This window comes from Zerene cesonia, chromosome 23, assembly GCF_012273895.1.
Source record: "Zerene cesonia ecotype Mississippi chromosome 23, Zerene_cesonia_1.1, whole genome shotgun sequence".
NCBI lineage: Eukaryota > Metazoa > Arthropoda > Insecta > Lepidoptera > Pieridae > Zerene > Zerene cesonia.
The window spans coordinates 7,787-32,066 of record NC_052124.1 but is presented as its reverse complement, the minus strand read 5'-3'; the positions used below and the strand labels follow the sequence as shown (position 1 = coordinate 32,066).

General features: G+C 33.0%; 4 protein-coding genes across 5 annotated transcripts; 1 reads left to right on the top strand and 3 right to left on the bottom strand.

The window, feature by feature from the left end:
• Positions 1-4,253: 4,253 nt before the first annotated feature.
• On the bottom strand, positions 4,254-8,752 carry LOC119836193 (MOG interacting and ectopic P-granules protein 1). The gene is made up of 2 exons (XM_038361453.1): positions 8,640-8,752; positions 4,254-7,843 (listed from the first exon to the last, which is right to left on the bottom strand). The coding sequence occupies exons 1-2, from the start codon at positions 8,659-8,661 to the stop codon at positions 5,214-5,216; spliced, it is 2,652 nt and encodes an 883-aa protein (XP_038217381.1). The 5' UTR covers positions 8,662-8,752; the 3' UTR covers positions 4,254-5,213.
• A 3,159-nt stretch (positions 8,753-11,911) lies between these two features.
• On the bottom strand, positions 11,912-15,083 carry LOC119836215 (protein unc-45 homolog B). Its single transcript, XM_038361483.1, has one exon. The coding sequence runs from the start codon at positions 14,895-14,897 to the stop codon at positions 12,072-12,074; it is 2,826 nt and encodes a 941-aa protein (XP_038217411.1). The 5' UTR covers positions 14,898-15,083; the 3' UTR covers positions 11,912-12,071.
• Positions 15,084-16,000: 917 nt separating this feature from the next.
• On the top strand, positions 16,001-19,471 carry LOC119836204 (T-complex protein 1 subunit zeta). Its single transcript, XM_038361468.1, has 6 exons — positions 16,001-16,243; positions 16,434-16,633; positions 16,834-16,973; positions 17,414-17,561; positions 17,872-18,065; positions 18,357-19,471. The coding sequence occupies exons 1-6, from the start codon at positions 16,107-16,109 to the stop codon at positions 19,131-19,133; spliced, it is 1,596 nt and encodes a 531-aa protein (XP_038217396.1). The 5' UTR covers positions 16,001-16,106; the 3' UTR covers positions 19,134-19,471.
• Positions 19,472-20,711: 1,240 nt separating this feature from the next.
• Positions 20,712-24,039, bottom strand: LOC119836280 (CDP-diacylglycerol--inositol 3-phosphatidyltransferase). Of its 2 annotated transcripts, none has more exons than XM_038361570.1 (5): positions 23,884-24,039; positions 23,752-23,815; positions 23,545-23,679; positions 22,780-23,097; positions 20,712-22,169 (listed from the first exon to the last, which is right to left on the bottom strand). In XM_038361570.1, exons 2-5 carry the CDS (start codon positions 23,798-23,800, stop codon positions 22,009-22,011), a joined length of 663 nt encoding a protein of 220 aa, XP_038217498.1. In that variant the 5' UTR covers positions 23,801-23,815; positions 23,884-24,039; the 3' UTR covers positions 20,712-22,008. The 2 variants fall into 2 exon arrangements, with proteins under 2 accessions (XP_038217498.1, XP_038217497.1); XM_038361569.1 differs by having other exon boundaries at positions 23,888-24,036.
• Between the last annotated feature and the right edge of the window lie 241 nt (positions 24,040-24,280).

Genomic DNA, 24,280 nt, shown 5'->3' with positions numbered 1-24,280 from the left:
GATTATTACTTTACCATTCAAATTCGCACCTATCTTCCACTTCTAAAATAATATGTTAAGGAGTATTTTTCGCAAGTAAAAACATGATTTGTCTTTACTGACTGGTACATTAAAAATAAAGGTTTCTACTGTTTTTGGTGCTAATACTATTAAAGTCTTCGATCATAATATATGCAAATACATACATGCCATATTCATTCTGAAGTCTCTTGTCTTGAAATAATATTAGAACTCCTAATGATAATTTTGTAGCAATGATTGCTCCATACAAAAAGTGAGTAAATTATATTCCAATAACAACACTAAATAACATCAGAAATATTCAAATATGTCTAATTGATAATTACTTACAATAAGAATTAAGTGTATATTCTCCAAAGTAAACATAAAAAGTACTCGCTGTTGTTTTATTCTATAATTTCAAAATTACAAGATATGCATTGATTGATTAGAAGACTTCTTCTTGTGGGAGGTAACAGAGTTAACCGCATACTTATACACATGTGTAGTGATATTCTACATTGTTAAATAGTATCTATTTCTAGAAGCAGAATGCACATGCACTTCACGTGAGGCGGCGTCACTTTTTTAAGTTATGGAGGAGATTAGAAAAAAATTGATCACGAGGCGCGCAAATAAACGCAACGCAACACGCAATATAAAGCAATTCAATAAATTAAAATTTCAATTCAAATCAAAAAATGCTATAAAACTGAAAATTTAACTGATGCACTTAGTAACTTTGTACGCGAAAATTTAATGTAAATACTTAACTATGTACCTACTTGCTTAATTTTAATTTTTTTGAATATAATTTAGGATTCTGGAGGTAAAAGGGATAGATGAGTTGATGATTTTTGAAAACTAAAGAAAACTTAGTAAGTACTATTAAAATTGACAATTGGAGAGACAGAGAATATAACAAAAATTATAGGAAAAATATGCTCTGAAGTCGGGGATTTCTTAAAAGCAAAAAGATCTTTTACGTTTTCTGGCAAAACTAAAAGTTCTACGGAAAACATCAAATGATTTTCCCTAACTGAACTGCTGCTCACAGACGTTTGTGCCTACGTAGTATGTGGTGCTGTAGGAGTACTCTTCGATGTGGTCTATATAGTGGTTTCATTAGCTTCAGTATCGTATGAATTGGATGAATAAACTTGTGTTCAATTGTAATACTAGGAATATGAAACGAGAACTTAACCACCGAATAATGATCGGCGGGTGCTTATCGGGGGTAAACAGTCCATTGTAAAGCGATTGCCGGGCGCTCGAGAAGTTAATGTAATGTATTTAAACATATTGTCTGATATGACAGAATATCTGATGGAGGGGCCTTCAGGAATTTTACAATTAGAAGTTTTGAATAATTATGTACATAGTTATGTAATTTATTTTAACCAGCCATATTTTATAGCAGCCGGTGCCTGCGACTTCGTTTGCGTGAACAAATTGGAGGGTTTCAAAAAAATCAGGATTTAGGTATAGATATAGTAATACTTTTCTTCGGGAATTTCCGCGCATTCTATTTCAATATCAAATGTTCAGAAAAGTCAACAGTAAATGCCCATCAGACTGAACAATGTTTGCCAAGACCTAATTCCTATACATGTTATAATACAGCCGGGCTTTTAGTTGCTTGTTAGGAGTTCCAGATCTTCAAATTTATGCTCTGCAAATGCAAAAAATGCTCATAATAATTGTTTTAATAGCACAATTTTCTTACAGTTTAGGTGGTCCGTTGCGATTCTGCATCAAGTGTTCCTGTTTCCAAAATAAATTATAGCCTATATTTTGTCCAGACTAAATACCTATACAATTATTAAGTATTAATTTTGAATTCGTGCTCTATTTTTTTTTTAAGGAGCTTAGTCAACAATGATTATGCCGCTCCGTAAGTCCACAATGAATCATTATGTCATGCTCTATTAATATTTTTGAACCTCCTTCAATCATCACTTTTTTAAATCTTCAACGTACAGACACAGTATTTTTCACTGTTTCGTTATATACATGTATAGATTAATGATTTTCCGTTACACTTTACTTAATGAAACCAATAAAGTGTACATAGCTTTAGATTATATGCTGTGGTTAATAAGGCAAAGCAATTTCTCTATTTTAAAATATTTTATGTAAAACAACATAAGTTTAAATAACGTCAGCAATACTGTATAATGATACCTACTGTATGTAACATTTCTACTGTTAAGGGCTAAAACCCGAAACACCGAAGTGAGCATAATAATTACATACCTGTTAAATGATATCTCCTATCAAATAGTATCAGATTTTGTCGTGTACGACATAATCTGTAGATAAACACTCTGTGATATAACCTGCACGATCCCCATCAAAGCGTTTGTTTGTGAAAAGAAAAGCACCATCGCCTTTTCTTATAAATGCAAAAATAAGTCTATCATCCGCCTGCCTGCCTCTTCCTCACACCCAAACAACTGAACCGATTTGGATGAAGTTTATTACAAAGATGCCTTAAGGAATTTTTCTACGATTCGACTATTCTAAAATTGCATATTACATATCTTTATTATTAGCTAGCTTTTCGCCCGCCGTTGGCTCGAACATAAATCATTCGTGTTCGAGCACAGCAGTACCTACTAGCTGAAATTCCATGAAGAAGCAGTATATAATAATGTTTATACGACTTAAGAGGATGTATTAGTTCTCAAGTATTTATTTAGCAGAAAAACTATTTAGAAACCTCTATTTTATTTAACAAAAAACCTATTCAATATCATATTGCGACACCGTATCGAGATTTTTTTTATCCCCTAGCTACAGGTATATCCATTTTAATAAATTAAAAAAAAAATGTAGGTAACCACCAAAATTCATTATTTATATAATACATACTAGCTGTGACCCGCGGTTGAAACCGCGTAAGTCCGTGTATCGTAGGAATATCGGTATAAAAAGTGCCTATGTGTAATTTAATTGTCCAGCTATCTACGAAGCAAATTTCATTGCAATCGGTTCAGTAGTTTTTGCGTGAAAGAGTAACAGACGCACACATACATATGTATCCATCCTTACAAACTTTCGCATTTATAGTATTATTATTCGCCAATAGATTTCAGGAAGAGTCATAATAAATTGGGACTACTCAAACGCCTCCTATTTGTTAAAAAAGTAAGTTTAAGTCGATAAAACACGAATATGACATTTTCTAAAGAAAATTCCTAGCTAGATCGATTTATCGCCCCCGGAACCCCCTATATACTAAATTTCATGAAAATCGTTGGAGCCGATTCCGAGATTCCAATTATATATATAGATATATATATACAAGAATTGCTCGTTTAAAGATATAAGATAAGATTTTTTCAAAATCTGCCCCTTAATTTACGTTTGACTTGACCGATTGACGAACATACAAACAGAAGAGATGTATATTATTAGAATATAATATTGTTTCGACAAAGGTATAATAATTTTTGTTCAGTTGCCAAACGGGGACTTCCAAATTAAATCGTTTTCGTATTCACACCAATCGTTAATTTTAATTTTCATGCTCAATATGTTGTATAAAATGGTTATCGTGCCTTAAAAACAATATTTTGGCAGCTCGTTATATAATTAATAATTATCAAGAAACAACAACATTATGACAAGACTATGTATAATTCTTCGTACCTACTAATAAAACCATTCAACCACCACAATAACGATGATATGTAAAATTTAAAATTTACCGCTTCGCGGGAATATCGCGCTTCTATCATATTTTGCGTCATAGAGTGGGACGCTGGTGGATAGTAGCCTTAAATAAGGTGACCTCACGATCCATCCAATATGGCGGCAGCAAAGCCGCCATTTTGTCTAACTTGAAAAATTCACGAAAATCCAAATTCACCCAACAATATAGGTTTCGGGTCATATTATAGTTAAGGCTTGTGTGTTAAATTCAAAATCTAACGGGAAAAGTTACAATGCTCAAACGTAATTTAAAGGTTTAATGGCTTTAAATGAAACTACTCTTTATTAATCGTCTTTTATATCTAGCCACTAGACATTATTAACAATTTTACTTTAAAATTATGTTAATTCAATGATATGAGAAATAATAATTTTAATGGCGTAAGTGACATGAATTGCGTATGAAAAAGTAGAAATATTTATAACTCGCATACAAGTCACAAATTAAAATGAACTTCTTCTACTGAAATAAAAAGGGTATTTTAATCAATAAAAATCATGATCCCGATAATCTTAAAAAAAAATTACATAAGCAACATTTCACATTATTTACTTCAATAACTTTATTTAATTCTCACATATCATTACAAAACCCTCCAGACACAAAATGTGAACATACATCTTTGAATTAAATAAAAAAGAATACAGTACCTATATTAAGTTCTATAAGTACGATAACAATTTAGTAAACTATAGCAAATCAACACTCCAGTCTAACCTGAGATCAGAACTAAAAAGACTGATGTGTTAAGTTTACAGCAAGAATTTAGGTTTCTGTGGTAAGCAGGTTGAAAAAATACGGAAATTCAAGTAATACATTAATAATAATTATTACTTAATTATTAAACCTAATAACTTAACTAATACCTTACGTAATCATAATTGATTTACCTCCTTCATTAATGCCTTCCTTTATGATTATCTTTACATTTCCAAAACATTCGGCTTTAAATCGCGAATTAAAATGAAAATAGACAATAATTTACCGTGGTCACAGATTATACATGAGTAATAAGCAAATAAATAATAAGATTACTTTATAACCATTACGAAATCTATTAACTAACTTGCGCATTCTCCACTACAAAAACAGTGATGATGCAGATCTTAGTTAAATTCCTTTCTTTTTGTGACAGAAACAAAACATGGGACAACCAACTAGTCACAGTACACATAGGAAAGTCACGCTAACAATACAAAGGTCACAAAATACCTATTTTATGAGCTTATATTAAGTTTATACACTGAATTTACAGCTTACTATTTATTTTGTTTTTATGTTATATTTAAAAATAACATTCATATTTACTTGACAACCAAAGTCATCAATATAATATCTCTGTATTTAAAAATCAATTCTATAAGGTGTAAAACGCTCATACAATCAGGTTATTTACAAAATACTGCCTGATCTTGCAAAGTGCATAGCTGAAAAGCTAATGGGAAACATTTATAAGTAGTGATAGTTTTTTCCAGTGTTGTCAAATTTGTTAGTGCTATTTGCCTTTTGCAGTAATGGTCACAGTCGACTTGGCAGGTTGAGGTATTATAGTGATTTCATCACTGATTTTCAGGGGCTTGAGCAGTGAGTCATTGTCGGTGGGCTTTGAAGCAGCTGGAGCACTCTTATTCTTATCGATAACTCGTTTAGCGACTACGCTGTGCGCCGAATATACGTGGTTCTCGAATTGTTTGTACATCCCAAATGTGGCAGTGCATACTGTGCATTTGTAGGAGAGATGAGCTGGTTTCAATGTCATGTTGTGATCCCTTGATACATGATTCAGTAATTTCCACTGATACACCCTGCCACACACAGGGCATCTACCCGCATCTTTACCTTTGTTAGCTGCTTCCTGCATGGAACTTGTTACAAGACCATGAGAACCCAATAAGTGCCTTTCAAGTCCCTGATCAGTGAAGAATCGAAACTGACATTTCTGACAATTGAGTGGTGGTCTGTTGTAAATCATTTTCGGATGAATTTTCACTTTGTGTATCCATTGCATATGATTTCTCAATTGTTCCAAATCCTTTATGTATCCATCACAAATTTCGCAAATAACAAAAGTGGCCTTAGAATTTTGAGAAGAGTTGGATGAAGAAGGCTGAGGAACACGGGGTAGAGGTGTAATAGAAATTTTTGGAGTAGCTGAAGCTGAATGGTTTCCTTGATTGTTCTGTACAACTGGATAATTAGAAATTGTGGTCCCACTTGCTTGATTATTGTGCATAATCATAACTCCACTCCGTATGATGGGCACTCCTGACACAGGAGCACGTGTAGAAGGACCCCCTAATGGTGGACGTCCTCTGGGCCTACCAAGAATGGGCATATTGGGTATTACAGTATTTCCTATGCTCAATGGTGGTCGTCCCAAGGGACTCATGCCCATTTGAGAGCGATTAAAGTTTGATTGGTAAGGACCCATTATATTGTTGCGGGCTCTTGATAACTTTGGTATTTTTGCTGGAGGCTCCCAATCTAGTGGTGGCCCAAGATTAAATTCTGGTTTGAACTTTTTAGCACAGGCAATGAGATGGCGAGCAAGTTTGGTTTTACTATTGTCCTCAAAGTGGCAACTCGGACATTGTTGATAGGCTGGAGCTCTCTCTAGTCTACCTCTAATATTATGTTCAGCTTCCATATGAAATAATATATCATGTGGGCTCCTTATTTCAAATGCACATGTATTACATTTATAAATATTATTTTTCATATGTGGTGCCTCTAAATGATGAGACATAACAAGCATTGATTCTGTTTTAAAACTACAAAATTCACATTGCTTTTGTTTCAAGGAATATGGGGCATTCAGTTTCTTACTATATGCCAAATTTTGTGTGAGAGATGCAATTGCTGCTTCTGTAGCTCGTGTACTACGTCCAGACTTCTTCTCCTTGTACATTTTTCTATTTTGTGTTTTCAATAAATCACTTTGAACATACTCCTGTACTAGATTTATACCAATGTTTATAAAAAATTGTCCAAGTGAACAGTCAAAGTAACTATCTGATTTGCCACCTGCACTTTTACCAATTAGATCCATTGGATCCTTTATATCATCATAGGTAGTGTCCTTATCCTTAATAACTACTGTATCATCATCACTTGCTGCTTCATCTGATTCACTGGTAGATTCACCATCCCAAGAATCATCATCATCATCTTCATTTCGACGCTTCCGTCGTCTCTTTTCAGATTTTTTGTCCTTTTCTTCACTTTCTTTTTTTGTATCCTTGTCACTTGATTCTTCTTCCTCTACTGCTTCTCCTCTCTCTATCTTTTCCTTCCTCTCTTTCTCTTTTCTTTCCTTTTCTGCTTTCTCTTTTGTTTGTCTCTCTTCTTCTTCTTGAGCTTTCAGATCTTCTAATTCTTTACCTAATTTATCCACAAATTCTCTAAATGGTTTTAATGAAGGTTTTTCATAGACATAAGGTACAATGAATGATGGTGCTTCAACTACAAACATATCATCGGTTAGAGAAGGCAATATGTTAGATTGAGGAGCTTGGATATTATTTTGGTTATTTTTAGTATTGTTATTTTTACTGCTTATTGGTGTTATTGTAGTTCCTCTTGCAGCAATACTTTGACACAAATTGTGGGCATCAATATTACTTGAGCTTGTTTTATTTGGCACAGGTGTGGGTCCTTTACCAGATAAAATTGAATTTGTGTCTATTATCACAACTGTAGGCTCTTTATTCGGTTCTTCTCCATTAGAAGTACTCTGTTTTGATGCTAGTTCAGCTAAATTTTTAGTATCATTTATCACAATGGGCTTATTTTTATTTGGAACTTGGTTTAAGGGGTCTTCAATATTAACTTCCTCAATGTCAGATTCTTCACCATTTTCCATCGGCTCTTCATCTTTGTTTTTATCCCTGTCTCGGTTACTTTGTTGTGAATCTTCTGAACTGTCATTTGAATCACTACTAGAGTTAGAAGATTCATCATCATTGGTAACTATTTCTTCATCACTAGTAATTTCATGAACTTCAGGACTCAGGCCGCCTCCATTTTGATTTTGTGGTTCATTTTCATTCTCATTTTCTGATTCACTGCTTTCATCTTTTGGTTGGCTCCCCTGTGATGTGTCATCATCACCTTCTGTACGATCATCTGCAATATTGACAAAAACTTATTAAATATAAGCCTTACAATATAGTTCAATTGTAAAGAAAAACAATCCAAACTCATCCTGTATTAACTTGTTTTTAATTATTTTTACTTAATAATTTTTTTTTTATCTGCACTAAAACTCAAACAATAATGCTCTTAATACATTATGTACATTATATAGTAAGACTAGGGCAAAGTGACCTACTAATATGTAAACTTACATTAAATATTAACATAATTTTCCTAGCTTTTTTCTTTATAGAAACGAAAATAATACTAGAATCTGTCAAAAACTAATTTAGGATATGACGGAAATTTTCTAAAAAAAAACAATTTTTTGAAACAAACTTATAAAATACGATCAAAACAATGTTCAATTCAAATTTACAAGCCGTTTTTAAATACGAACTATGATAACTATAAAAGAAAGGAATAAGAAACAAAAATATTTCCCGAACGCACAAATAAAAAAAACCACTATTTAAATGTCCGGCGTCGGCGAAGACGCTAGAAAGGGAAAAAAAATTAGAATATCTTAGTAACCTAACGTTCGATAAACATAGGATTTAACCTAAAATGTAGGGCAAAAACCAATGACTTTTCCACGCATTTGAACAAGTTTAATGACAGTAATACTTTTTAGCTTAACTTGGCGTCATTATATCATGTGGAGCATAGACCGCCATATGGGATTCCATGGCTTTGCTCAGAAAACACTATTTCGTCGATAAGACGACAAGTTTTAAATTTTCGTGAAATTTTAATATCACTAACAATAATATACAAAAATATGTACCTGTGGCAGTCGAAATGGACATTTTCAGAGGGAATAAGTTAGAAAAACCAAAAAATAGCACAATAGTACAGTAGCGGACACCAAACCAAATCAAGCTGTCATATAAAAAGGTTCCATTTAAAGTCACTTTCTGTATACAGATAATACATGTCAAAAATATTATATTTTATTTATAATCTGTAGCTTGATGAAAAATTACTTAGTTTTGAAATTGATGTATTAAGTTAAAATTATATTAAAGATATAACAATACTTCAGTCTTTTATTCCATGCAATATATTTAGCTTACTTATCAATGTTACTTACACCATAAAATAGACACCACGCATGTTATGTTTTGTGTGTGCTTTGTGGATATATATAAATTAATTAATTTAAAGGTAATTTGAGGTATTACAGACAAAATAATTAGGTTTACATGAATATATAAGTTTTATATGATAATTACCGACTACTTATGCAGCACAAGCAGTGGCAAGTTTTTTTTCCACTGCGTGCTTACTGACACCATCAGATATTCTAAATCTACGACCCAATAAAATATTAAGACAAGCTTGGTGCCATCCCATTTTAGCAATACATATTATTATTAGCGTAGTTGCCTATATATCCCCGTATTAATTTTCAATTCATCAAGTCACGTCCGCAAAAAAGAATTAAAGTTATTAAGTACAATAATGACGCACCCTCCTTTGCATAAATCTTATATAAATAAAATATTCTTATTTATTAATAGTTATCCGCCACGGTTTCACTCGTGTTAGGTTTGTTCTCTCCAAAAGAGCCAACGTTGTGCCTTAACAAAAATGTAAATAAAAATTCCGAATTGGTTTAGACGTTCTAGAGTTTTACGCTTAGGTAAACATAAAGCGAATGTTTATTCACACGTACATAATTAAAGTATATTTTATAATACAACCTTTAAATTTCAGTTGAATTTTTAAAGACACCGAAAATATATTTTTATGTCCCTAAAAAACCCTTTCTTAATCATGTGAAGGTCTGATGATTTGGCATCATAACTTTTTTTTTATAGAATTCTATTGTACTATAAAAGACCGAAAACCGTAATCGAGTAGAAAACAGTTCAGGTAGAATTTCTTACTGCCTTAATTTTTGAGAATTTTAACATTTTTAAACAAAAACTAAAGTCCTTGAAAACCTCTTCGTATAGTGTAACTAACATAACTTTCTTTTATATTTAGAGATATGTAGAAACGCAAAGAACTTAAACTTCTCACTTTTATTACAAAAAGTATAACGGCCTTGCGGTCACGGTTATAGAGCAAGTCGTGAAATTCACGCTATGGTTCTACGTGATGGAAATGCTCACAGCGCGTTGTGGTAACATTCAAGACCAAATCAGTGACGTAGCTAGTAAACCTAGGGCCCTGGGGCAAATAAAAAAATTGGGCCCACTGCTATCAAATTGGTAAGGTTTCTTGAAGTAAAATGATTAAATATACAAACACTTTAAAAATGGTAGGCAACTTTATTATCAGCTCTTTTTTTCTTCTTTTCTTGTTCGAGAACTTCATGTTTCTTGAGCCAAGAAACACGCGCAGTCGCAAAGAGTAGCGCAGTCGCATGAAAGCTCTAATGGCGTTACAACACACGTTCAAGTATTTGAGACAATTTTGTTATGATTGAAGTCATTATAATAAGTACTCAGTTAAAAAAAATTTGTCAGTCGTTTCAGGTGTATAATATAGTTTAAAATATGCGTTTATCTATTTGAATATATGTGAGTCAATTCATATAAGTTTATTAAATTACCATTTTCTATAGTGTTCCGTAGCTCTAGTGGTAGAGCGTCGGCGTATCGCACATATGGTTCAGCTCCCACAGCGAGTAATGTTTTTTCAAGATTCTTAAATAAATTTTGTATTCATTACAATGTAATTATTATATATGTTAAGTATTAATTTCAATGTAATCATAATTTTGTTTGAAAGAAATACGTGTGATTTTGAATTAACTTTTTACATTACTTTGTTTTAACAAATGTCCTGCAAAATTTGAATAGAGTAGAATAGAATAATAGAACTCAATTTAATGTAATTGAGATGTTCATTCAAAAATATGTCGCTTTACTCAAGAAACTTTTTCAAACCACGGTACTTGATTTAACGGTCATGCTCATTTCGCCGTATCCAAACGTATAGATAACTAGCTGCGTCCCGCGGTTTTACCCGCGTAAGTCCGTGTCCCTTACGAATATCGGGATAAAAAGTTTTCTATATGTTATTCCAGTTGTCCAACTATCTACGTACCAAATTTCATTACCATCGGCTCAGTAGTCTTTGCATGAAAGAGTAACGAACACACACTTTTCTTACAAACTTTCGCATAAATTCCAATATTAGTAGGAGTAGGATTCGAGCCAAACAAGAATCGTTTGACTGCAGTAACCTTTTTTTTACAATGCATGATTTAACTCGAGTTGCCACCGGTAATATTTATTTTGAAAATGGGAGAAATTTTCAAAAGTTGAGTTTGAGTGAGATTTTTGTGGTAAGGATTCGAGGGCCCCGGGGCACTACCCCGCCTGGCCTCTTGGTAGCTACACCACTGGACCAAATAGTAAAAATCGTGTCGTGGCTGACATGCTAATCGATCACATTTCTTCATTGAATTTTATTTTGATTTGAAAGTGTTTAGCGATATGGTTATAATATAGTATCTGTCTGAATCTGTACCATGATGAGTACAGTAAGCAATAAGAAATAAAACCGATCAGATTTTTTTTATTCATCATGTTTAGTTAGCGTTGACGTACGTTCACCCGCATATTATATTACATATTTAACTGTTTATTTGTACTCGAGCTAACACAGACAACTTAGAAGTTAGAACCTGTCTGTCGTATTGAGATTATAATAAACCAATAAATGTAGATCTAGATCGCGTCATGGCTTTTCAGTTTTCTTCAGTGTCCACAAGTCGAATGGCACGTCATGGCCGACATACTATCTATAGTATATCGGCTACTTAATAGCGTATGTGTATCATCTATGATATTATTGCATCATATAGAGCATGAATCCAACTCATAATCTATATAATCTATTCAGTAGGTTTGGCGTGATATGTAATTAAAGATACAGAAATACAGAAAAGTTTTTTTACGAATATCTTTTATATATATAATTTGATAGGTTACGCATTTTTATTTTTCAACTAAATATTTCCTACCAAAATTGACAATGACCCTGTGAAAGAGAATTTAACAATAAAACTATGATAAAAGAGAAATAAAATCAAATGTGTCAAACAGTTGAAAATTTCCTTTATTTAGTAAATTGCCACATCTAAATAACAAACAAATACAAAATATTGTCACACAAATAGATCGTTAATTATTAACCATGGTATAAATAATTCAAAATTTCTATATCTAATAAAAATTACTACTTATATATTATAATACAATTATTCTTCTTCATCGGCATCATCATCAGGCTCTTCCTGTAAAGCATCAACTGCTCCTTCTTCAGGTTTTCTGATAACCCCAAGATCTTCAGCAGCATTCAAACATTTCTGAGCATACTCTTTAGCTTTGGCACATTCAGGCTCTTCCAACTTTGTAATGGCCATTAATATCTCCATGACATCAGTTTCAAATACTCTAGCAGCCATATCCTTATCTTCGTTTACCACATTATACAACATGTATGTACCTCTATACTGAATTTCTTTGTTCGGATTTGCAAGTAAACATCTCAATGATTCTAGCCACGATTCAAGGTCTAAAATTTTCCTACAGCATATTTTACTTGCTGATGTTAAAATACATAAGGCACCAGCAGCAGCCATCACAGTATCCACATCTTCTTCTTGGCAAAGTAAGCATAAAAATTTCGTTTTATCATTTTTCCCTTCAAAGGTCTTTATAACATCTTCAGATTGCACCAAATTACATATACACTGTGTTGCAGCCCGTTGAAGCATTAAGTGATCTTCATACATGTAATGTTCTATTTTAGACAAACCTCCTTCCTTAAGTATTCTATTCCTTGTTGTCTCATTCATGCCAGCTAAATTACATAAAGCCATAAGAGCTTCAAAGTTCTCTAGGGCAGTGCATTCAGGGTGCAATAATGATATCAGTGGCCGAACCACTTCTAAGTTTCTTTGGCCAGGAAAAGCAACTTCTGGATTAATTGTTATACCAATTCTTGCTAGGGCTTGGGCAGCTTGTTTTTTACCATTATTTGTTCCTTCCAAAGACATAGGTATTAATACTTTTGCTCCTCCCTGTTGCACAACAATACCCCTTAACTCTTGCAAACTGCAAATGGCATTGAATACTCTGGCAATCAATTCTCTTGAGTTGTGACTTTCAGTTTTACTGAGAGCAACAAGACCAGTTGTGACCCCAGCTTTACATAATATTGTCAATCTTTTATTAACAAAGTCTGGATCATCTAGCTCATGTTGTTCAGGGATATGATGCTTAGCAAATTTAGCAAGTTCCACCATTTCAGGCATAATCTCTTGCTTTTCGTAAGCATTGCAAAGATTTACCAAAGTGGTAACAACACCATAGAGACATGACTGATCTCCACTCTTAGCTAACTCAATAAGAGAATTTAATGCAGCCTTATCGTCTACCAACTTTTCTTTAACATCTGCATCTAAAGTTAAATAAGAGAGACCTTCAGCAGCCCATTTTCGCATATCTTTATCCTTCGCTGGATTTACCAAGAATTTTCTACATGCATCAGCTAATTTCTTAGTTGAACCATCTGCAAAGGGCCTGATAGATGCATCGTCACCCCCAAAGCTTCCAATTTTACATAATCCAACAAGGGCTCTTACCCTAACAGCATCATTCTTTGAGGAATATAATTTTTTTAATATGTCAACACCTTTATCAATGATTGCTCGTGCTTTATCTTTTTTAGAAGCAGCAGCAATAAGACATTCACATGCAACTCTTTGTTGTAGTGTATCCTCAGTCTGAGCCATGACAAGAATCATTTCCATAATACCCTCTTTAGAGATAACATAATTACCTACATCAATGGGTCCTCTCAACAATGATGTAATAGCAACAGTCACCCTCACTTTGGATTCAAGATCTGGTGTTAATAATTTATCTTTAATAAACTCATCTACTTGTTCATTGAACTTTTCTCTAGCTTGATCATAGTACATGTTTTCATAAATTTTTGCCAAGCACGAGGCAGCAATGGTTCTTGATGAAGGTGTAATATTCATGGCAGATTCATACTTATATTCCTCCAATTCACTGCAAACTTCAAGCAGGCGCTGCAGACCCCTGATTTCAACAAACCTCTCAGCCCAATTTAGCGTACTGTAGTGACAGTTTCTCATAATAATCTCCATAATAGCATCTCTCGCCAAGCCAGTGATTACTCTATTAGTTATTGAGTAAGTTAAGCATGTAAGTAAAGTATCTATTTCTGCTTTATACTGGTCACACAGATTCTTATCTGGCTTTGTATCCTTTTTGGTATCCATTCCAGAAAAGGTGTTTAATATTGTTTGAAGGCAATACTGAGCAGCTATAACAATTTCTTCCTTATCACTATCAATAATTTCCAGAAACCAAGGTACACCAACTCCCTTAATAACATTTTTGGTCCTTTCAATATTCCTCTTGCAAAGTTGGCTTACAACTCGGATGGCATTTACATAAATTTCTGATTTCTTTTCATTTTTTACCAATTGTTGGATTTTCTGAATTATACCATTCTTTAACATCATGTCTGCAGCATCACCTTCTTTACATAATACTAATAAATTAGATATAGCTTTTCCTCGTTTTTCTTGATCTTCTCCTATGTTAAAAGCAAGCTTAAACATTTGTTCTACTTTATTGCTAGTTTGAGCGGCCTGTCTTGCTCTCTCTTGGACTATAGCATGTAAACGCCCTAGTACTGGTTGAATAGCCTTGTTAGTAGGATCTACTGTGAATATTATTTTCGCATCTCGATAAGCCTCTTCAAATCGTTGTAAATTTTCTAAAGCTTGGGCACGTCGAAATAATGCTTTCGGATCTTCAGGTACAATTTGTAAGGCATCATCGCAGTCTTTGATAGCTTTTTCATATTCTTTTAACTTAAGATAAGTTGCAGCACGATTCTTTAAGTACGTGGCCATATCACGCGTGTCGCTCTCCGCAATATTAATTGCCTTAGTGTAAAGTAATAGAGCCTGTTCATAATTTTCGGTTTTAAAGGCTTCATTTCCTTTATTTTTGTAACTTTCGGCTTCCTCTATTAGGTCCATTTTGTTTGGAAGTTAATTAAAATATTGTAGAAATCTAAGCACCGGCAAGCCTTTTATACACTTAGGAATTTTCTGGCACTATCTCGTAGGTACATTTATATGTATTCGCCTTTAAATAGAACATTTATTTTTGTAACTCCATATCGTGACACATGAACCATGGCTTCACGTTGAGAATTACTACTTCAATTTGACAATTGACGTTGACAGTTAAAAACAATACAGAAGTAATATCATATATTTTTTTTTAAGATTCGTAATATCATTAAATGACCGCCTCCTTGGTACAGTGATTAACGGGTGAACGTAAAACCAAGGGGTCTGGGTTCAATTCCCGGTGGGTAAGCACAAAAAGAAATGTATCGGTCTGGCAAGACACAGAAGGCTGATCACCTACTTGTCCCTAAAGAAAATTGATCAGTGAAACAGATGTACATCATCTGCCCCATACCCCACTAGGGAACACGGGAATTTCACTGGTATTATTAAAAAAGTCCTGTAAACACGGTGTTAAAACCCTAAATTAATGATAACTTATAATTCAAATTATGCCAAGTATTTGGACAAAATAGATTTCACATATATTTAAAAAGTTTCATAAACACTACATTGTTCGCAGTGAGTAAAGGTGTTTATTTATTCAAATTCATCAACTTCTTTCATGCCGACGTCTTTAGAGTTGTGGCCTAAATTTTACAATATCGCTTTGATTTTTTAACAAGTTTTACTATATCGCTCATTTATTAATAATATGTTAGTATTTGAATTATTTATTTTGATTGATAATTTCATTAGGTGGTTAACTTCAAATATAGAATAACTTTAAAAAAGTTTAATTTATTCATTGATTGTTTAAGTCTCTCTTCTCTTCTTCTAAGCTTCAATTATTAACACAAAGATGGGCAGAGGCCTAATCATACTTCTTACAGATTTTGTGATCTTTGGCCAAACGCAACCCCGATTTTCCCTCGGCCTTAGAGATATTGTCAGATCAGTGTGTTTTCAGTATTTTTTTTTATTACTCACGCCTACATAAACTTTACTGAGGTACCTAGGGAGATTAACTCATAATGTTGGTATATTACCTACTTTGTGGTAGGTATTATAAGTACAATCGTAATTGTCGCTGGCAACACATAATAACATCAGTTTTAGGAACAAGTTAGTAACGTGATTTTAGCAAGTTTTCGTAAAACAGTTTTTTGAATAATGGCTGCGATAAGTTTGTTAAATCCTAAAGCTGAATTTGCTAGAGCTGCTCAAGCTTTAGCTGTAAATATTTCAGCAGCGAAAGGTATTCAAGATGTAATGAAAACTAACCTCGGTCCCAAAGGTACATTAAAAATGTAAGTAATTGTGATATAAATACTCAATTATGAAACGAAACTAAAATTAAACTCGATTGTTTTTGATAAATACTTGCCCGTAACACATTTAATATATAATCTCTAGAAGGTAACAACAATGATATTTGCGTTCAAATTCGCATGTGGTTGAGCAAATGGTCGTCACTATGAGTATTAAATTTCGTTACAGGTTAGTGTCAGGAGCTGGCGATATTAAGATTACTAAGGATGGTAACGTGCTTCTTCATGAGATGCAAATCCAGCACCCAACTGCGTCCCTTATCGCTAGAGCTTCCACAGCTCAAGATGATTCTACTGGCGATGGTACTACCTCTACCGTCCTGCTGATAGGCGAGCTGCTCAAACAAGCTGACATTTATATAAGTGAAGGTACACAAATGGAACTTACTTCAGTAATGTAATAGAAAAAAATATGAGCAGAGTGCCACTGGACTACTATTATTTATCTTTTAGTTTGTTATAAAATAATTTTAAGAAGTCATTTATATTTAAAATAGATCTGATAGTTTAATAAATACTTATTTCATTTATATGTATTGATATTTAAAAAAAATATTTTTATATTACAGGCTTGCACCCCAGAATAATAACTGAGGGCTATGATTTGGCTCGCAACAAAGCGTTGGAAGTTCTTGAAAGTATGAAAATACCTATTGAAATCAAAAGAGAAAACTTAATTGATATTGCACGTACTTCTCTGAAGACCAAGGTAGGTGACAGATTTTATGACTTTGGATATGTATATAGACAACTATTAATATTAACAAAAGCCTGCTTGAAAACATTATTTCTTTAGTAAAGATATAGCCAATCACACATCATTAAATTACATAGCCTATATGTTCACATTGTGATGTGGAGCTTTTATTGTGAGCACGATACATTTCAAGCTATTTTTTTGCTCAAAGAGCTCTTTCGGTATTTGAGCGCATTAAATATGAGCCTTACATGTAGATTAGATAGGAAAGACTTGTCTGTAACAGTCAATGTTTTTTGTTTTATTTGATTTATCTCTGCTTGGATTAGAATAATAACTTTAAACTTAAAAAAAACTCCTACCTGGATAGAGTTGAGGCGAGCATTTAGTATCTGTAAAAAAATTACCTTCACTGAAACTGCTCATTTTCGTCTTATCTATCCACTTAACAGGTACACCAGAATCTTGCTGAAGTGCTAACTGATGCATGTGTTGATGCAGTCCTTGCAATAAGAAGACCTGATCAACCCGTGGATTTGCATATGGTGGAGCTGATGGAAATGCAACATAAAACTGCCACTGAAACTACTTTAATTAAAGGTCAGTACTTTTCCATTATTTGTTTTGAAATATTGAAAAATTATATCTTTTCAAACTCTAATATTCCTTTTTTACTGGAAAATTCTTCAATAGTTAAACAACATTAATTTGTAAATGTTATTTACAGTTATTGTACATTTTTAGTCATAAGAATATGTTTATTGTTTTTCTTACACTGCAGCATTGAAAAGTCATTTATAGCCCATACTTCATCTTTTTTTGTATTTTGAGTTTTCAACCCTCCCATCTGGAACTTTAACAATTACAATTTCTCCCATACTCTCTGATTAACAAGAATTATATTCTCAAGGTCTGGTTATGGACCATGGAGCTCGTCACCCCGATATGCCAAAACGTGTGGAAAATGCATACATTTTTACTTGTAATGTTTCCTTGGAGTATGAAAAAACTGAAGTAAACTCTGGATTTTTCTACAAGTCTGCTGAGGACAGGGAGAAATTGGTGGCAGCTGAAAGAGATTTTATTGACCAAAGAGTTAAAAAGGTAAGGTGTTGCGATAATAATTACAAACCTCAAAAAGTAAGAATGTAGTAGGTAATCATAACTACAATAACTAAATACTTGGACAGCACAATATATCATTGATAAACGACGTCATCGGCGAAATACGAAACATTTTGCCATATTATGTTACTTTTACTTTACTTTAATTCATACTGTAGAATGCATTATTTCTATACAAAAAGAATTGCTTTTCTAGTTGTACATTTTCCGATTGGCTTGACAACTAGCAAAACTATAAGATATGCATACAATTATAATAATTGGTTATAGATAATCGCCCTTAAGAAGAAGCTTTGTGATGGCACCAACAAATCATTTGTTGTTATCAACCAGAAGGGCATCGACCCCCTTTCCCTTGATGCTTTCGCCAAAGAAGGCATCATCGGTCTTCGCAGAGCCAAGAGACGTAACATGGAACGTCTTGCTCTCGCTTGTGGCGGCTCTGCCATGAACTCTGTAGATGATCTTACAGAAGAGTGCCTAGGATACGCCGGTCTTGTATATGAACACATTCTGGGCGAAGAGAAATATACATTTGTGGAAGAATGCAAGAACCCACAATCTGTAACTATTCTCATCAAAGGCCCCAACAAGCATACACTCACTCAAATCAAAGACGCCATCCGCGATGGCCTCAGAGCTATCAACAATGCAATCGAAGACAAATGCATTGTGCCTGGTGCAGCGGCATTTGAAATTAAGACCAATCTGGAGTTGCAGAAGTACAAAGATACAGTTAAGGGCAAAGCTCGTTTGGGCATCCAAGCTTACGCGGAAGCTTTACTCGTGATTCCAAAAACGCTAGCAGTGAACTCCGGTTATGATGCCCAAGACACCATAGTTAAACTGCAAGAAGAAGCTCGTTTGAGCCCTGATCCCATCGGTTTGGACTTGAGTAGTGGAGAAGCTATCAAACCTACCGACATGGGCATTTATGATAACTACATTGTGAAGAAACAAATTCTCAATTCCTGCTCTGTTATTGCTAGCAACCTCCTTCTCGTTGATGAAATCATGAGAGCCGGTATGAGTAGTCTTAAGGGTTAATTTTATTTTGTTTTTTCTTAGCATATTAACCCTTAATAATTATTCTGTATTTCTTTAAAGTGAGACACTTAATTTCGTTAACTGCTAAATATTTCGATTTATTTTTTGCTTTTGTTCTAAAGATAAAACTGTATTATTGTGGACAATTGAAATTGTTTACAGATTACAACTTAATTATATTAAAATACTACTTTTACTACTAAAAAAATCCAAATGGATTTTCGAAAACTTTGTAACACTAGGCACTCGTTCAGTCCACAATAAGTAGTTGACCATTATTTGGCACATAAGCTTACATATTGTAATGAGTATATCTAAATAAATTGCTTTTTAAACTATTTTGTTTGGTTTATTTAACGGACCTACCGACCCTTGAAAGCAATATTCTATTTAATGTGATTCGAAGCATAAGTGTTGTAGAAGTCAGCAGCAAAGGGTTAAAGGTGTATCTCTAATCTGAACATAGTGCTAGGACAATTTTTTTTAATTCTATAAATAGTAACTACAAAAAGCGAGTTGCTTAAGGTTGGTCCGCAAAATGCTCTTTCTTGTTTGTACTACGGCTACGTCTGAACCCACACTGGTAATCGCCTATTATATTCTCTGCGTATGGTTCTAACCTCTTGAGCAACACGTAGGACAGGATCTTATACGCCGTAGGGAGTAGCGCAATTCCTCGGTAGTTTGTGCACCTCTTTCTAGAGCCCTTTTTTGGGGGCTCTAGAAAGGGCTATTTTATCTTAATATATGTAAATCTCGTCGTCACAATGTTTGTCCTCATTGGACTCCTGAACCACTTAACCGATTATAATAAAATTCGCACACCATGTGCAGTTCGATCCAACTTGAGAGATAGGATATTTTAAATAATTTTAATTATGATAAATGACAACCCGGGCGGAGCCGGGGCGTGCAGCTATTATTGTATATATATTCATCTCATTCTTTTGTCGATTTACTGAAGTTTCACTTCTATCGTGTGTGAATCGCACACACACCTTTTTTTATATTGTACGTGAAAACAACAGCAAATAAATACATTTAACAAATCAATGTATATTTCCACTTTTTATTATTTATACCTACAAAATATTTTCTCTCCGTTTTATTAGAATTAAATTTTATCTATCTAACCAAAGAAAATCAAAATGGAAGAGATCATAAAAAAATATATTTTATGATAAAAATGTGTTTCCCGCACGCATTGGCAACTTGGACAAAAAAACACGCACGGCATGTTTTACGCACAAGAGACGCGATATATCGCGGATGCCGGCTTCGAACGCTAGACGTGTAAAGCCGCATCCTCATTTCCAAGCAATTTTACGCAACTGGTTTGTTTCAGCAGCCTACGTGTTAAATAGAGGCCACATGCAGATTTTTAGTGTTGATAAAACAATGATTTTTTTTATGATTGATAACACATCTGCACATTATTTAAAAATACTATGTAAAGACCGAACTTGTACTAATAATTCTGTGCCGAAACCCAAAAGTATGTTGATTTCTCATTGAAGTTTACCAGTGATTTGTATTGATAAGAAGCAAGGGTGTGGGTGAGTAATAATAAAACAAGAATTTTATTCATGTTTTTCACATTTATTACATTTTAACACAACATCAATTTGAGGAGCAGCAATAAATAAGACACAATATTACATGAAATACTTATAGCCAATAAAACATCTTAATTAGTAATCAGAAAATGCAATTAACAAAGTTCTTAGTTTATGAGGAATATGTCTTGAAATATTATAATTTATAATAAATATAAATGCAACAAATAATATAATAGAAGGTCCATTACATTGGTATTAAACAATAACCTGTCCTGTTTAATATAAGCGTGGGAATGAGTTTCATGTGAACACTTTAAAAACACTAAAATATCTATTTTGACGACTTTAAACTTGTCAATATAATTGATATCTTGATATCATATAAATATGATCGCTTCCACTTTATGATCTTTTCTGTATGTATAATCATTTACGAGTAGAGGGGTGACAATTTTTTTATTTGTACTTACATTAAATATCTATAGCTTAATCTAGATAGCAACATCTATAAAATTCATAACTACACAGACTATCTTATTACCACTAATATCAAATATTTGGCCATGATTCAAAAATAAAGAATAAACAAAACATTTGATTATTAGAATAAATTACCAAAATAAATGAATGTTTTAAAATATCACAAAATCATTAATAATTACAACAAGTAAAAATTAATTATACAGCAGATAATGTACAGTTTTACAGATCTTAAAATGTGTACTTGTTTTGTATATATCCCTATTTATATTATAAATGCGAAAGTAACTCTGTCTGTCTGTCTGTTACGCTTTCATGCCTAAACCTCTGAACCGATTTTGATAAAATTTGGTATGGAGATAGAAGTGAACTTGGGAAAGGACATAGGCTACTTTTTATTGCGAAAAAAGGGTAGAAAGGGTTGAAAGAGGGGATGAAAGAAGTTCGAAATCGCGAAATCGGCGAAAATCTAGTATAAAGTAAATATGTTCTATCTATTACTTTATAATTCGAGACATTTAAATGAATAATAAAATAAATGGAACAAGTAAATAAATTAACAAAAAAAAATACCTAAGTATTAAACAACATTTAGCAATTAAAGAGAACACTCATGATACTTTTGTATTCAAATTTCAAATGTGTCACAATTATTTATATACCACTGCATAAATTAAACTAACAAAATTAGGTTGTTTTAGTAAACATATTAGTGGTAATTTAAATAAACACAATAACCAATTAGTTATCTAATTTTAATAATATGTATGATTGTTTAGTACATACTTTTTTGGACAAGGACTCTTGAGAAAATCTATTTAGTGTTATTTTTCTTACTAATTAGATTGTTTGGCAGCAATGGCAGCTCTCTCTTGATTGTCAATGGTTGCTAGGTTGATTGAGGCAACAATAGCATGGAGTACTGAGATCAGTGTCTTGACTAGAGCAACGGGCGCCGACAGAACAGCTATCATGGGAAATATTCCAATTCCGAAAACTGAAAGAAATAAGGAGCAATACAATTTCAATATTTTTGTATGTTGTTTGGTATTTTGTATAATTTAATAATTTTTGCTCAAATAAAAAATTAAGTACCAAAGTTTATAAGATTTTTAATTGAAACTGCATTTTATCTTATAATGTATATACAAAATTGAAGAATGTTGTTCGAATTTTTTATCAGGGGTAATAAATTTGAACCCAGTTTACAACACTTGTAAAGATAACTATATATTTTTTTGCAAATAAGTTACTTGAGAATGCAAAAAAATATAGTTATCAGCTGATAAATATTTGTGTCAACAGGGGATAACATATGTGGATTAGGTCTTTATGACTATTGAACAGAAAAATCTTACCTGAATTTTATAATATTTAAGTTTTTAGGTATAATATAGAATCTTATCTTATCTAGGCCCATTTCCTTTTCCTCATCCGTCCCAGTCCATTCCTTCTTTCCAGTCGTTAATCCTTTCCTTTTCCTTTTCCCCTTAAAAGCGGGCAACACCTACCTTTGCGAATGTTCATGGGTGGTGGTGATCGCTTACCATCAGGCGAACCACCAGCCCAGGTGCCCGCTATGACATAAAAAAAAACTAGAATCTTACTTGTTAATCCTGTATAGAAGTAGCTGACATAGAGAGCAGCATAGAAGGCTTCATTTCCAGCACACATGCAGAATAACACTGTCTTATTTGTATAATAAACATGCATAATCGGGTTTTCTGACATATCAATGAATTTATGGGAAGTCTTTCCTTGTAAAATTGATGCATGTAGAAAGATCCAATGGCAAGTGATATCAATGATCATAGATATTTGAAACCAAAAGGTGTATTTTGGGTAAAATGTAGCAAGGGTCATGAGGAGTCCAGCAGTACCAGCTCGGTCTGTAAGTTGGTCCAACATTGCTCCAAATTTGGTACCTGTAAATAACTGTGATTTAGCATGTCTGAACTCATAATAAATGGTCACTCTTATTTGATGGAGTAAGCACATGCAACTAAATCAGCCATGTTCTTTTAAAAATTTGATTAATTTTAGCTAAAGAGATTCTTGAATATAGTACTAAAATCATTTTGGAGTATGTAAAAAACAAGGATTTGATATTGATGTTGAAAAGCATTTAAAAGGATAAAATTAAAAATGTAGTAGTAATTTTATTTGCAATATACAAATATCAAGGAATCATGACAAATTAAAACATATACAGATAATTTTTTAATTGCTCTTGAACATGCTTTTGCTGCCTATTTAATGCTCAATACAGACCAAAAGTAATATGATACTCTAAATGTCTCAAGGATAGAGAGCATAGCTAATTTGATAAATTGAATTATAATAGTATAATATAGTATAAATCTTATACTTACTTTGATTAAAATAACGCGCCGCATGTCCATCGATCGCATCCAACAGGGCTGAAGTAATATAACATATACAAGCAAACCCACAATGCGTGGGCATATAGTAGAACGAGACTATAGCAAGTATAATCCGTGCATAGCCTGAAAAATATTTAAATTACTTACTGAAAAAAAAAAAAACAAATAGACCCATTAAACAAAAAACTCACTGACCTATGATATTGGGAACAAATAAGAAAATATTCTCTCGTGTTTCACTCATCTCGGTACGTAATAGCTAAAATAAAACGATAATTATAAAATTGTGTATTAAATTGTAGATAAAGCGATTCAAATGATGACCACCTACGAAAGGTAAAGATTTAAATTTCAGAACAATCGCGACTATCGGCAAACTAAAACTGCGAATGATAAATTCATAGATTATACACTTATATACGATAAATTGTTTTGCTGTTTTATGTTGTGTCAACGTCAACAATATAAGTTACAACTTTCAATATGGGCTATGGCAGAATACACTTGCAGGCTGCAGTATCCTAAAGCTTATAAATGTTTATTTAAATTAAAGATGCTCGATTTTTTTTAACCGTTCTCATTACTCCGGGTTAACATTAAAGTTCTTGTATTTGATAATGGTTCCACTTAATACAGGTCCCATTGTAAAAAAAAAAATAACATAAAAATAAAATGCCATGTAAGAGAAGACATAAATAAGCCATGATGAACACTCCACGACATG